The sequence below is a fragment of the Canis lupus genome, chromosome 8 (genome assembly GCF_011100685.1).
Source record: "Canis lupus familiaris isolate Mischka breed German Shepherd chromosome 8, alternate assembly UU_Cfam_GSD_1.0, whole genome shotgun sequence".
Taxonomy (NCBI): Eukaryota; Metazoa; Chordata; class Mammalia; order Carnivora; family Canidae; genus Canis; species Canis lupus.
The window spans coordinates 75906846-75918994 of NC_049229.1; the positions used below are offsets into that span (position 1 = coordinate 75906846).

Consider the following 12149-nt stretch of genomic DNA (forward strand, 5'->3'; position numbering starts at 1 on the left):
CAGGCTGTAGGTGTCCTTCTGTCTAAAATGAGTCTCTAGTAGAGAAGAAATAGATGGGTCGTGCTTTTTTATCCGTCTGAAACCCTACGCTTTTTGATGGGGTCATTAAGCCCGTTCATGTTCAGAGTTACTATTGAAAGATATGAGCTTAGTGTCATCATGATATCTATTCAGTCCTTGTTTTTGTGGATTGTTCCCCTGAACTTCTTCTTAAAGGGGAATTTTAAGAGTCCCCCTTAAAATTTCTTGCAGGGCTGGTTTGGAGATCACATATTCTTTCAGTTCCTCCATGTCTTGGAAGCTCTTTATCTCTCCTTCCATTTTGAATGAGAGCCTTGCTTGATAAAGTATTCCTGGTTGCATGTTCTTCACATTTAGGACCCTGAATATATCCTGCCAGCCCTTTCTGGCCTGCCAGGTCTCTGTGGAGAGGTCTGGTATTATCCTAATACTCCTCCCCATAAAGTTCAGGTATTTCTTATCCGTTGATGCTTTAAGGATCTTCTCTTTATCTTTGTTTTTTTTTATTGGTGTTCAATTTACTAACATACAGAATAACCCCCAGTGCCCGTCACCCATTCACTCCCTCCCCCCGCCCTCCTCCCCTTCCAACACCCCTAGTTCGTTTCCCAGAGTTAGCAGTCTTTACGTTCTGTCTCCCTTTCTGATATTTCTCACACATTTCTTCCCCCTTCCCTTATATTCCCTTTCACTATTATTTATATTCTCCAAATGAATGAGAACATATAATGTTTGTCCTTCTCCGACTGGCTTACTTCACTCAGCATAATACCCTCCAGTTCCGTCCACGTTGAAGCAAATGGTGGGTATTTGTCATTTCTAATAGCTGAAAGGATCTTCTCTTTATCTTTGGAATTTGCAAACTTAACTATTAGATGTCGAGGTGTTGAATGGTCTTTATTGATTTTAGGGGGGGGGGATCTCTCTATTTCCTTGATCTGAATGCCTGTTTCCCTTCCCAGATTTGGAAAGTTTTCAGCTATGTTTTGTTCAAATACATATTCTGGCCCCCTGTCCCTTTCGGCCCCCTCAGGAACCCCAATTAAACATAGGTTTTTCTTCCTCATGCTTTTGTTTATTTCCCTTAATCTATCCTCATGGTTTTTTAATTGTCTGTCTCTTTTTTCTCAGTTTCCCTCTTTGCCATCAACTTGTCTTCTATGTCACTCACTCGTTCTGCCACCTCGTTAACCCTCATCGTTAGGATTTCTAGTTTGGATTACATCTCATTCTTGATTTTTAATTTCTGCCTGATTGGACCTAAATTCTGCAGTCATGAAGTCTCTTGAGTCCTTTATGCTTTTTTCTAGAGCCACTAATAGCTGTATTATACAATGGAATATTACTCAGGTATTAGAAATGACAGATACCCACCATTTGCTTCAACGTGGATGGAACTGGAGGGTATTATGCTGAGTGAAGTAAGTCAGTCGGAGAAGGACAAACATTATATGTTCTCATTCATTTGGGGAATACAAATAATAGTGAAAGGGAATATAAGGGAAGGGAGATGAAATGTGTGGGAAATATCAGAAAGGGAGACAGAACGTAAAGACTGCTAACTCTGGGAAATGAACTAGGGGTGTTGGAAGGGGAGGAGGGCGGGGGGTGGGAGTGAATGGGTGACGGGCACTGGGGGTTATTCTGTATGTTATCAAATTGAACACCAATAAAAAATAAATCAAAAAAAAGATTAAAAAAAATAGTGCTTCTGAATTGGCTTTCTGACATTGAATTGTAATCCAGATTTTGTAACTCTGTGGGAGAGAGGACTGTTTCTTTCTTTTGAGGTGAGGTTTTCCTTCTAGTCATTTTGCTCAGTGCAGAGTGGCCAAAAACAAGTTGTATTGGGAAAAGGAGAAAAAGAGAGAGAGATAAAGAAAGAAAAGAGAAAAAGAAAAAAGAAAAAAGGAAAAAAAAGAGAAGAAATAAAGAAAATAAAGAAAGAAAAAAAGGGTGGGGGAAGCAAACAGAAATCAAAAAGCAAAAAACAAAACATAACAAAACAAACAAAAAAAAAACACGGGGCAGTATCTTTTGTTTCTGTATACTTTAAGTCCCTTGACTTGACTTCCCCTGGAACTTGTCTGTCTAGCTGGTCTTCTGGGGAAGGGGACTGTTGTGCTGGCTTTCAGGTGTTAGCACTTTGAGGAGCTGCTCTGTCCCCTGCCTGGTGCAGAGCTCAGTGGGGGTTGTTTACCCTGTGAGGCCCCAGGAGGAACAACCCCAGTATCGGCCGCAGCTCTGGAGCCCTGGCTTCTGCCCCTGCAATAACTGTGGAGCTCTCTGTCTGCAGGGCCTGGAGACTCCAGGGCAGGGCTGCTGATCTGCTCAGCTTGGGGCAGGAGAGTCCTTGCTGTCCTGGACCCTCCCAGCCTCTTCTGTCCCAGGGGGAGGCCGGTTTATGGGCTGTGTCCCGGCGCCCTGTGCTCCGGGGCCTGAGCTGTTGGATTCGCACTCCCAGCCACGCAGCCCCCCCGCAGAGCCGCCACCCAAGCCTCTCCAAGCTGCTCCCAGAGTTGTGCAGCCCCCTCCACGGAGCCGCCACCCGAGCCCCTCTGAGCTGCTCTGGGTCCCACCGTGAGTGCTGCAGTCTTTTAGGGAACTTGGCTGCGGGGTATGATGCACTCTCCTGGGCACACAGGTGTCTGTTAGTGTCCCAGGGAGCCTGAGGGCATCCCAGACCTTTCCTGGGTTTCTGCTCTAACTCCCTGTGAGCCCCTATCTGTCGGGGAAGATTGATGAAGATTCTACTTCTCTGGGATGGGGCTTTCCTGTCCTGGGGACACTCACCTCGGCCTTAGCCCAGCTGCTCGTGGGGCCCTCCCCCTTTGATGCCTTTTGTTTCTTTATTTCTTTCTTCCCCTTCTTCCTACCTTGATAGAAGTGTGAACTCTTCTCACTGTAGCATTCCAGCAGTTCTCTCTTTAAATCTCAGGCCAAATTCGTAGATTCTCAGGATGATTTGAAGGTTATCTATGTAATTTGCTGGGGACAGGTGAATTGGGGACACTTCTCTTCCACCCTCTTGCCCATCCCCCCAAAAGAACTGTTTCTAAATCACAGACTGAATAGTAAGAACAGAATCCTGTGCCCAGAGAGGCTCCCAGGGGGAAACTGCTCCATGGAGAGGAAGTCCAGTCCCTGACAGGTAACTTGTCGATAATCTCCATCTGCACCTGCTCCTGGGCCTTCAAGACAGAAGTGGTGAATAGTGCACACCCCCTGGTGGTCCTGATCCCCTTCTAAAGGGATGTTTGTGTCTGGGCTCACACTGAGGTCACCTCACTGTGTCCCTCGCACAGTAATATACAGCCGTGTCCTCGGCTCTCAGGCTGTTCATCTGCAGATACAGTGTGTTCTTGGCATTGTCTCTGGAGATGGTGAATTGGCCCTTCACGGCGTCTGCATAATATGTGCTACTTCCACCACTATTAATGTATGCAATCCACTGCAACCCCTTCCCTGGAGCCTGTTGGACCCAGCTCATCCAATAGCTACTGAAGATGAATCCAGAGTCCACACAGGAGAGTCTCAGGGACCCCCCAGTCTTCACCAGGTCTCCCCCAGACTCCACCAGCTGCATCTCACCCTGGACACCTGCAGACACAAGACATCCTGGTCAGGAAACTGTCCCACATCCCCTGTTTCTCTCAGTCACTTCCATTCACAGACTCGAGGTCTCTTTTTCTCCATGAATTACCTTTTAAAATAGTGACATGGAAAACTCAGCCGAGCACAGACTCCATAGTGGTTTGTCTGTGTTGTGTCGTGAGCACTGAATGGTGTCACCTGAAGATCCTGGGGCTGGGGCTCCTCTCCCACCTGCAGGGTCAGGGCTGGGCTGGTTTAATCAGTGGAGGGAGGACCCTATTTGTATGTCCTTAAATATATCATCAGCACCAGACCTACATTTGGTTCTTTATAAGTTATTAACAAGGATTGCTTTACATCTGTAGGCCACTGTCTAATGTCTTGTGACATTATGAAGTGTTCAAATATATGAAAAATTACCTTTTCATTTCCTTATGACTTTTTAAAAATCTCTCATCAATGTAGGTACTTTTAGTGGATTGTATTTTGCCTTTTTCAGAATATGTAATCCTACATAGTATATTTTTAAAACCGATGTCAAAAAAAACAAAAACAAACAAAAAAACAAACAAAAATAAATAAAACCGGTGTCAATGTAATAAGGTTTTATTAATTGCCTTTTAAATTCTCTATTGTTATGGATGCCTGGGAGGCTCTGCCTTCTGCTCTGGTAGCAATCCTGGAGTCCAGAGATCCAGTCCCACATTGGGCTCCCAGCATGAAACCTTCTTCTCACTCTGCCTGTGTCTCTGCCTCTCTCTTTCTGTGTGTCTCATAAGTAATTAACTAAAATCTTTAAAATATTAATAATTAGTTGTTACTGTGTGGACACTTGAATTTTTTTTTTGCCATTTACCTGTGGAAGGACATCATGGCTCCCGTCACCCATTCACCCCCATCGCCTCCATCCTGCCCTTCCAAGACCCATAGTTTGCTTTTGTTTATTTTGCCTTCATGGATGTATCTTGCAAAAGACAAGATTCCATCAAAATCCTAGAAGAGAATACAGGCAACATCCTTTTTGAACTTGGCCACACTGACTTCCTGCAAATTTCTTCATGTGATTTAGTTTTAGTTTCAAAGCATTATGTTCTAAAAATATATAGGGGACAATCCCAAACTTCAGTATTGGTTAAGGCTTGATATGTGACCAAGCATGTGATCCATTCTGGAGAAAGTTCCATGTGCACTTGAGAAGAAAGTGTATTCAGTTGTGTTCAGATGTAAAATTCTGTACATGTCTCTGATATCCATCTGGTCCAGTGTATAATTAAAAGCTCTTGTTTCTTTGGAGATGTTGTGCTTAGAATATCTGTCATTGGAAGGTGGGGCAAGATGGCAGAAGATTAAGTTCCACAAGTCACCTGTTCCTATCAACTTACCTAGATAATTATCAAATAATCCTGAAAGCCTATGAATTAGGTGTGAGATTCAATGAAATAGAGACCAGAAGTACTGTGAAACAGATCAGCAAAACCAGGAGTTAGTTCTTTGAAAGAATTTTTTAAGATAAATAAACTGTTAGCCAGCCTTATTACAAAGAAGAGAGAAAAGACTCAAATTAATAAAATCGTCAGTGAAAAGGAGAGATCACCACCAATATCAAGGAAATAAAAACGATCTTAAAAACATTATGAGCAGATATAAACAAATAAATTAGGGAATCTAATAGAAATGGACGCATTTCTGGAAAAACACAATCTACCAAAACTGGAACAGGAAGAAAAATAATACCTGAATGGTCCAATAACCAGGGAGGAAAATGAAGCAGTCATCACAAATCTCCCAAAACATAAAAGTCCAGGGCCAGATGGCTTCTCAGGGAAGTCTATCAAACGTTTAAAGAAGAAAACATAACTATTCTATTAAAGCTTTTTGAAAAGAGAGAAAGAGATGGAAAACTTCCAAACTCATTCTATGGGGCCAGCATCACCTTAATTCCAAAACCAGACAAAGACCCCACCAAAAAGGAGAATTATATACCAGTATCCCTGATGAACACAGATGCAAAAATTGTCACCAATGTACTAGCCAATAGGATCCAACAATACATTAAGAAGATTGCTCACCATGACCAAGTGGGATTTTTCCCCGGGATGCAAGGCTGGTTCAACACTTGTAAAGCAATCAATGGGACACATCATATCAACAAGAGAAAAAAACAAGAACCATGTGATCCTCTTACAAGGTGCATGAAAGCATTTGACAAAATACAGCATCCATTCCTGGTCAAAAATATTCAGACTGTAGGGACAAAGGGAACATTCCTCAGCATCTTAAAAGCCATCTATGAAAGGCCCACAGCAAATATAATTCTTAATGGGGAAACACTGGGAGCTTTTCCCCTAAGATTGGGAACAAGTCAGGGATGTCCACTGACACGACGACTATTCAACATAGTACTTGAAGTCCTTGCCTCAGCAATCAGTCAACAAAAAGAAACAAAAGGCATTCATATTGGCAAAGAAGACGTCAATCTCTCCCTCATCATAGATGACATGATACTGTACGTAGAAAACCCTAAAGACTCCATCTGAAGATTGCTAGAACTCATACAGCAATCTGGCAGTGTTGCAGGATACAAAATCAATGCCCAGAAATCAGGGACATTTCTATACATTAACATGAGACTGAAGAAAGAGAAATTAAGGAGTCAAACCCATTTACAATTGTACCCAAAAGCATAGGATACCTAGGAATAAACCTAAACAAAGAGGTAAATGATCTATAACCTAAGAACTACAGAAGACTTCTGAAATAAATTGAGGAAGACCAAAGAGATGGAAATATATAACTTACTCATTGATTGGAAGAATTAGTATCGTGAAAATGTCAATGTTACCCAGCGATTTTACACAGTTAATGCAATCCCTATCAAAATACCATGGACTTTCTTTAGAAAGTGGAAACAAATCATCTTAACATTTGTGAGGAATCAGCAAAGACCCCGAATAGCCAGGGAAATACTAAAAATGAAAACCATAGCTGGGGTATCACAGTGCCAGATTTCAGGTTTTAACACAAAGCTGTGGTCATCAAGACAGTGTGGTACTGGCACAAAAACAGACACAGAGATCAATGGAACAAAATAGAGAATCCAGAAGTGGACCCTCAACTCCATGGTCAACTAATATTCGACAAAGCTGGAAAGACTATATACTGGAAAAAAGACAGTCTCTTTAATAAATGGTGCTGGGAAGAATGGACAGCCACATGCAGAAGAATGAAACTAGACCATTCTCTTACACCATGCACAAAGATAAACTCAAAATGGATGAAATATCTAAATGTGAGACAAGATTCCATCAAAATCCCAGAGGAGAACACAGGCAACACCCTTTTCAAACTTGGACTCAGCAAATTCTTGCAAGATACATCCATGAAGTCAAGAGAAACAAAAGCTAAAATGAATTATTGTGACTTCTTCAAGATGAAAATCTTCACAGCAAAAGAAACAATCAACAAAACTGAAAGACAACCTACAGAATGGGAGAAGATATTTGCAAATGACCTATCTAATCAAGGGCTAGCATGCAAGATCCATAAAGAACTTACTAAACTTAACAGCAAATAAATAAACAATCCAATCATGAAATGGGCAAAAGACATGAACAGAAATCTCACAGAGGAAGACGTAGTTACGGCCAACAAGCACATGAGGGAATGCTCAGCATCGCTTGCCATCAGGGAAATACAAACCAAAACCACAATGAGATACCACCTCACACCAGTGAGAATGGGGAAAATTAACAAGACAGGAAACACCAAGTGTCAGAGAGGTTGTGGAGAAAGGGGAATGCCCCTCCACTTTTGGCGGGAGTGTAAAATAATGAAGCCACTCTGGAAAACTGTGTGGAGGTTCCTCAAGGAGTTAAAAGTAGATCTTCCCTACGACCCAGCAATGGCACTGTTGGGGATTTACCCCAAAGATACAGATGCAGTGAAACTCCGGGACACCTACACCCCGATGTTCATAGCAGCAATGTCCACAATAACCAGACTGTGGAAGGAGCCTCCGTGTCCATCAACAGATGAATGGATAAAGAAATGTGGTTTATCTATACAATGGAATATTTCTCAGCCATTAGAAAAGAGAAATACCCACCATTTGCTTCGATGTGGATTGAACTGGAGGATATTACGCTGACCGAAATAAGTCAATCGGAGAAGGACAAACATCATATGGTTTCATTCAGAAATTGAGGGCAGCCCTGGTGGTGCAGCGGTTTGGCGCCGCCTGCAGCCCAGGGCATGATCCTGGAGACCCTGGATAGAGTCCCACATCAGGCTCTCTGTATGATGCCTGCTTCTCCCTCTGCCTGTGTCTCTGCCTCTCTCTCTCTCTCTCATGAATGAATAAATAAATAAATCTTTTTAAAAAATTGAATATAAAAACAATGAAAGTGATTGTAGGAGAAAGAAATGAAAATGGATGGGAAAAATCAGAGAGGGAGACTGTACATGAGAGACTGCTAACTCAAGGAAATGAACAAAGGGTAGTGGAAGGAGAGGTGAGTGAGGGGATGGGTGTCTGAGTGTTGGGCACTGAGGGGGACACTTGGTGTAATAGAGCATGGGTGTTATGGTATATGTTGGCAAATTAAGCTCCAATAAAAAAATACAAAAAACAGAAAAATGGAAATTCCTCCCTGTCTCAGCAACTGCTCACTAAGCACTGCTATCAGCCAACGAGAAACAAGCACAATTTGAAACACTTGTCCTTATTCAGTGAACGCTTTTTTAAAATAACATGTCCTTATTTCCTCCTAAAACCTTATTAAAGCTGACCTTCTTTTCACCTCTTCAAACTTTCTTCTTTTGTCTCTTCAAACTTTTCTTCACTATACTGTGCATGTCGCTAATTGTGATTCCTCTGCTATCTCTCCAAAAAACTCACTTTGCCAGAAAAATAAAACAGGGAAAAATGAAAGGATAGACAAATTTACCACAGAAAAATTTACATCATTCCCATCTCTCAGTTCAGGAATTTAATCATTAGAGAAATAAATAAATGCTCTATCGTGGAATTTATTATTTTCATTAAATATTTTATTTATTTATTCATGAAAGATTAAGAGATAGAGAAGCAGAGACACAGGCACAAGGAGAAGCAGCCTCCATGCAGAAACCCTGAAGCAGCCTCGATCCCACTACTGGATGACACCCTGAGTCAAAGTCAGATGCCCAACCACTGAGCCATCCAAACATCCCTAGTGGAATTGAAACAGTGATTTAAAGAATACTAGGTGGGCTTGAAAAATGGAGAGAAGACAATAGACATTCCCATTATTCTAGAAGAATGAAGCAAAATCGCATCAGGCCACATTAAGAATTCTATAACCAATATTTAATTCCCAGTGAAGGCTATAAAAATGCAGTTGGAGGGATCCCTGGGTGGCGCAGCGGTTTGGCGCCTGCCTTTGGATCGAATCCCACGTCGGGCTCCTGGTGCATGGGGCCTGCTTCTCCCTCTGCCTGTGTCTCTGCGCCTCTCTCTCTCTCTCTGTGACTATCATAAATAAATAAAAAAAAATTAAAAAAATGCAGTTGGAGAAATCACAGGAGTGATTCAGTTTAGACAAGATAAAATTATTGAAAGTAACGACTGAAGAGAAGAGGAAAAAAAGGTAAAGACAACAATGATAGACATAGGGAACTCAGTTAATCATGATGTCATAATAATATTCATATGATAGGAGTCCCATTAGATGAAGAGGCAGGAAAAAAATTATTTGATTAATAACTGGAAAGTTCCCTAATCTCAGGAAGAACACAGATGTAAAAATCCAAGAAGCACAGAGAACTCCCACTGATCCCATCATATGGCTGTACTTCTAAGTGCTCCCCTAAGGCCCCACCTCCTCCTCCCATCACATGGGCATTATGTTCCAACATGGGGATGGTAGAGGTCACACACAATGAGCTGACGTCAGCACCCAAAGGATCCATGAGTTATTCCCTTCAAGTGGAAGGTCCTCCAATCCAGCTCCTCGCCCTGAGGATCCTCATGGATCCAGTAGAAGCTTCTGGTATCTGTGCACACACAGTGCATGTGTGACCTTCAGAACCTGCTAGTGACCTTGGGGAGAGGAGAGTTTCCACCTGAGACTCTGGGTTATCCTTGAACTGTTTCTATAATCACTTTATACTGTGCGGCTTCGAAGAAACATTCATCTCACTTCCCTCTAATTTGGACTATTTCATACTTAGAACAACCTTTTCTGTGTATTGTTCTACCAGTTTTCATACTTGTTTAGTGGAATGATTCCTTACACTATATTTTGAATGTACCTGATAGACCTAGACATCCATTCCTCCCTATTCTTCTGCTCCACAAATATGGGTCATCCAACCAGAACCCATAGGTTGTCTCACTTTTGATGCAGGGGGGACACTGACTTCACACAAGCTCCTCCTGGAGAAGGACCCCGTCCCCACGACTGACCCACAACACACACCCTAAGTCAATGTCCTTCCTTATTCCATCCAAGCATATATGACTTTTTTTTATGATAGGCACACAGTGAGAGAGAGAGAGAGGCAGAGACACAGGCAGAGGGAGAAGCAGGCTCCATGCACCGGAAGCCCGATGTGGGATTCGATCCCGGGTCTCCAGGATCGCGCCCTGGGCCAAAGGCAGGCGCTAAACCGCTGCGCCACCCAGGGATCCCCCAAGCATATATGACTTGTTATGAGGCCTGCCCTGCTCTCAACAGACTCGGTAAATATGATAATGATTTATAGTCTCATGAGTGTGTGTCTGTGTGTGTGCATGTGTGTGTGCATATGTCTGTGACCCCTGGATTCCACATCCTAACACCCTTTGGGGAGTTCCACTGATTTTCCACACTATCACTAGCATGAATGCTGGTAGGTTGGTTCATTATACTGATGCCTCCAAAAGTTCCCATTCTTGCTTTCTACTCCTGATCCGTCTATAGCTTCCTGTCCATCATTTGGTTCATGCTGCTTCTACTAACCTTGCACGCTGAGCAGGGCGGTTTTCTAATAAAAGTGTATAAAGGTGGAACTCCGAGAGGAGAAGTTGAGGTGCACCGAGATACGTGTCATTAAATGATTTGTAAGGACAGTAGAGAGAAGTGTAAGATTTGTCTTTAGCACATGTAAAAAATAGTGTATATAAAAATAAATATTAAAAATTAGAAAGTTTATAAGGAAACACTGAATCATGGGTCTAGAGAGACACCCTAGGGAATCTGCTCCATGAGGAGGAAGCACCAGACCCTGAGAGGAAACCTGCCCAGAACCTCCATCTGCACATGCTCCTGGGCCTTCAAGACAGAAGTGGTGAGGAGTGTGCACCCCCTGGTGGTCCCAATCCCCTTCTACAGGGAGGTTTGTGTCTGAGCTCACACTGAGATCCCCTCACTGTGTAACTCGCACAGTAATACACAGCCGTGTCCTCGGCTCTCAGGCTGTTCATCTGCAGATACAGCATGTTCTTGGCATTGTCTCTGGAGATGGTGAATCGGCCCTTCACAGCGTCTGCATAACTTGTGCTACTTCCACCACTGTTAATATTTGCGACCCACTGCAGCCCCTTCTCTGGAACCTGGCGGACCCAGGTCATTTCATAGCTATTGAAAGTGACTCCAGAGGCCACACAGGAGAGTCTCAGGGACACCCCAGGCTTCACCAGGTCTCCCCCAGACTCCACCAGCTGCACCTCACACTGCACACCTACAGACAAAAACATCCTGGTCAGGAAACTGTCCCACATCCCCTCTTTCTGTCACTCACCTCCACTCATATACTCAAGGTCTCATTTTCTCCATGAATTACCTTTTATAATAGTGACAAGGAAAACCCAGCAGAGCACAGACTCCATGGTGATTTGTGTGTGTTCAGTTCTGATCCCTGAATGAGGTCACCTGGGGATCCTGGGGCTGGGGCTCCTCTCCCAGCTACAGGGTCAGGGCTGGTCTGGTTTAATCAGCGTAGGGAGGGCCCTATTTGCATGTCCTATGAGTATATATTCAGCTTCTGACTACAACACGATTTTAACAAGTTAATAGCAAGGATTGCATTACCTTTTCAGATCACTTTTTGCAGATGTCACTGTGGAAATATGATGTTCTCATCTGTGAATGTAGTAATATTTTCATTTCTGTTTTCTTTTTTTTTAAAGCCTTTCATCAAATACATCATTTATTAATAATAAATTTATTTGAAATTTATGTTTAATTTGCCAACATACAGAATAACACCCAGTGCTCATCCCGCCAAATGCCCCCCTCATTGCCCGTCACACATTCACCCCTACCCCCCACCCTCCTCCCCTTCCACCACCCCTAGTTTTTTTTCCCAGTGTTAGGAGTCTTTATGTTCTGTCTTCCTTTCTGATATTTCCTACCCATTTCTTCTCCCTTCGCTTCTATTCCCTTTCACTATTATTTATATTCCCCAAATGAATGAGAATATATAATGTTTGTCCTTCTCTGATTGACTCATTTCATTCAGCATGATATCCTCCAGTTCCATCAACGTTGAAGCAAACGGTGGATATTTGTCAT

At 42.8% G+C, this 12149-nt stretch overlaps 1 gene segment (V, D, J or C); it reads right to left on the reverse strand.

The window, feature by feature from the left end:
- The window catches only part of LOC119869042, a 48141-nt gene extending 36606 nt beyond the window's left edge, over positions 1–11535 (reverse strand). Inside the window, 2 exon segments of the V gene segment in view lie at positions 11006–11316; positions 11419–11535. Coding sequence covers positions 11006–11316; positions 11419–11464 — 357 coding nt within the window.
- Positions 11536–12149: the final 614 nt, after the last annotated feature.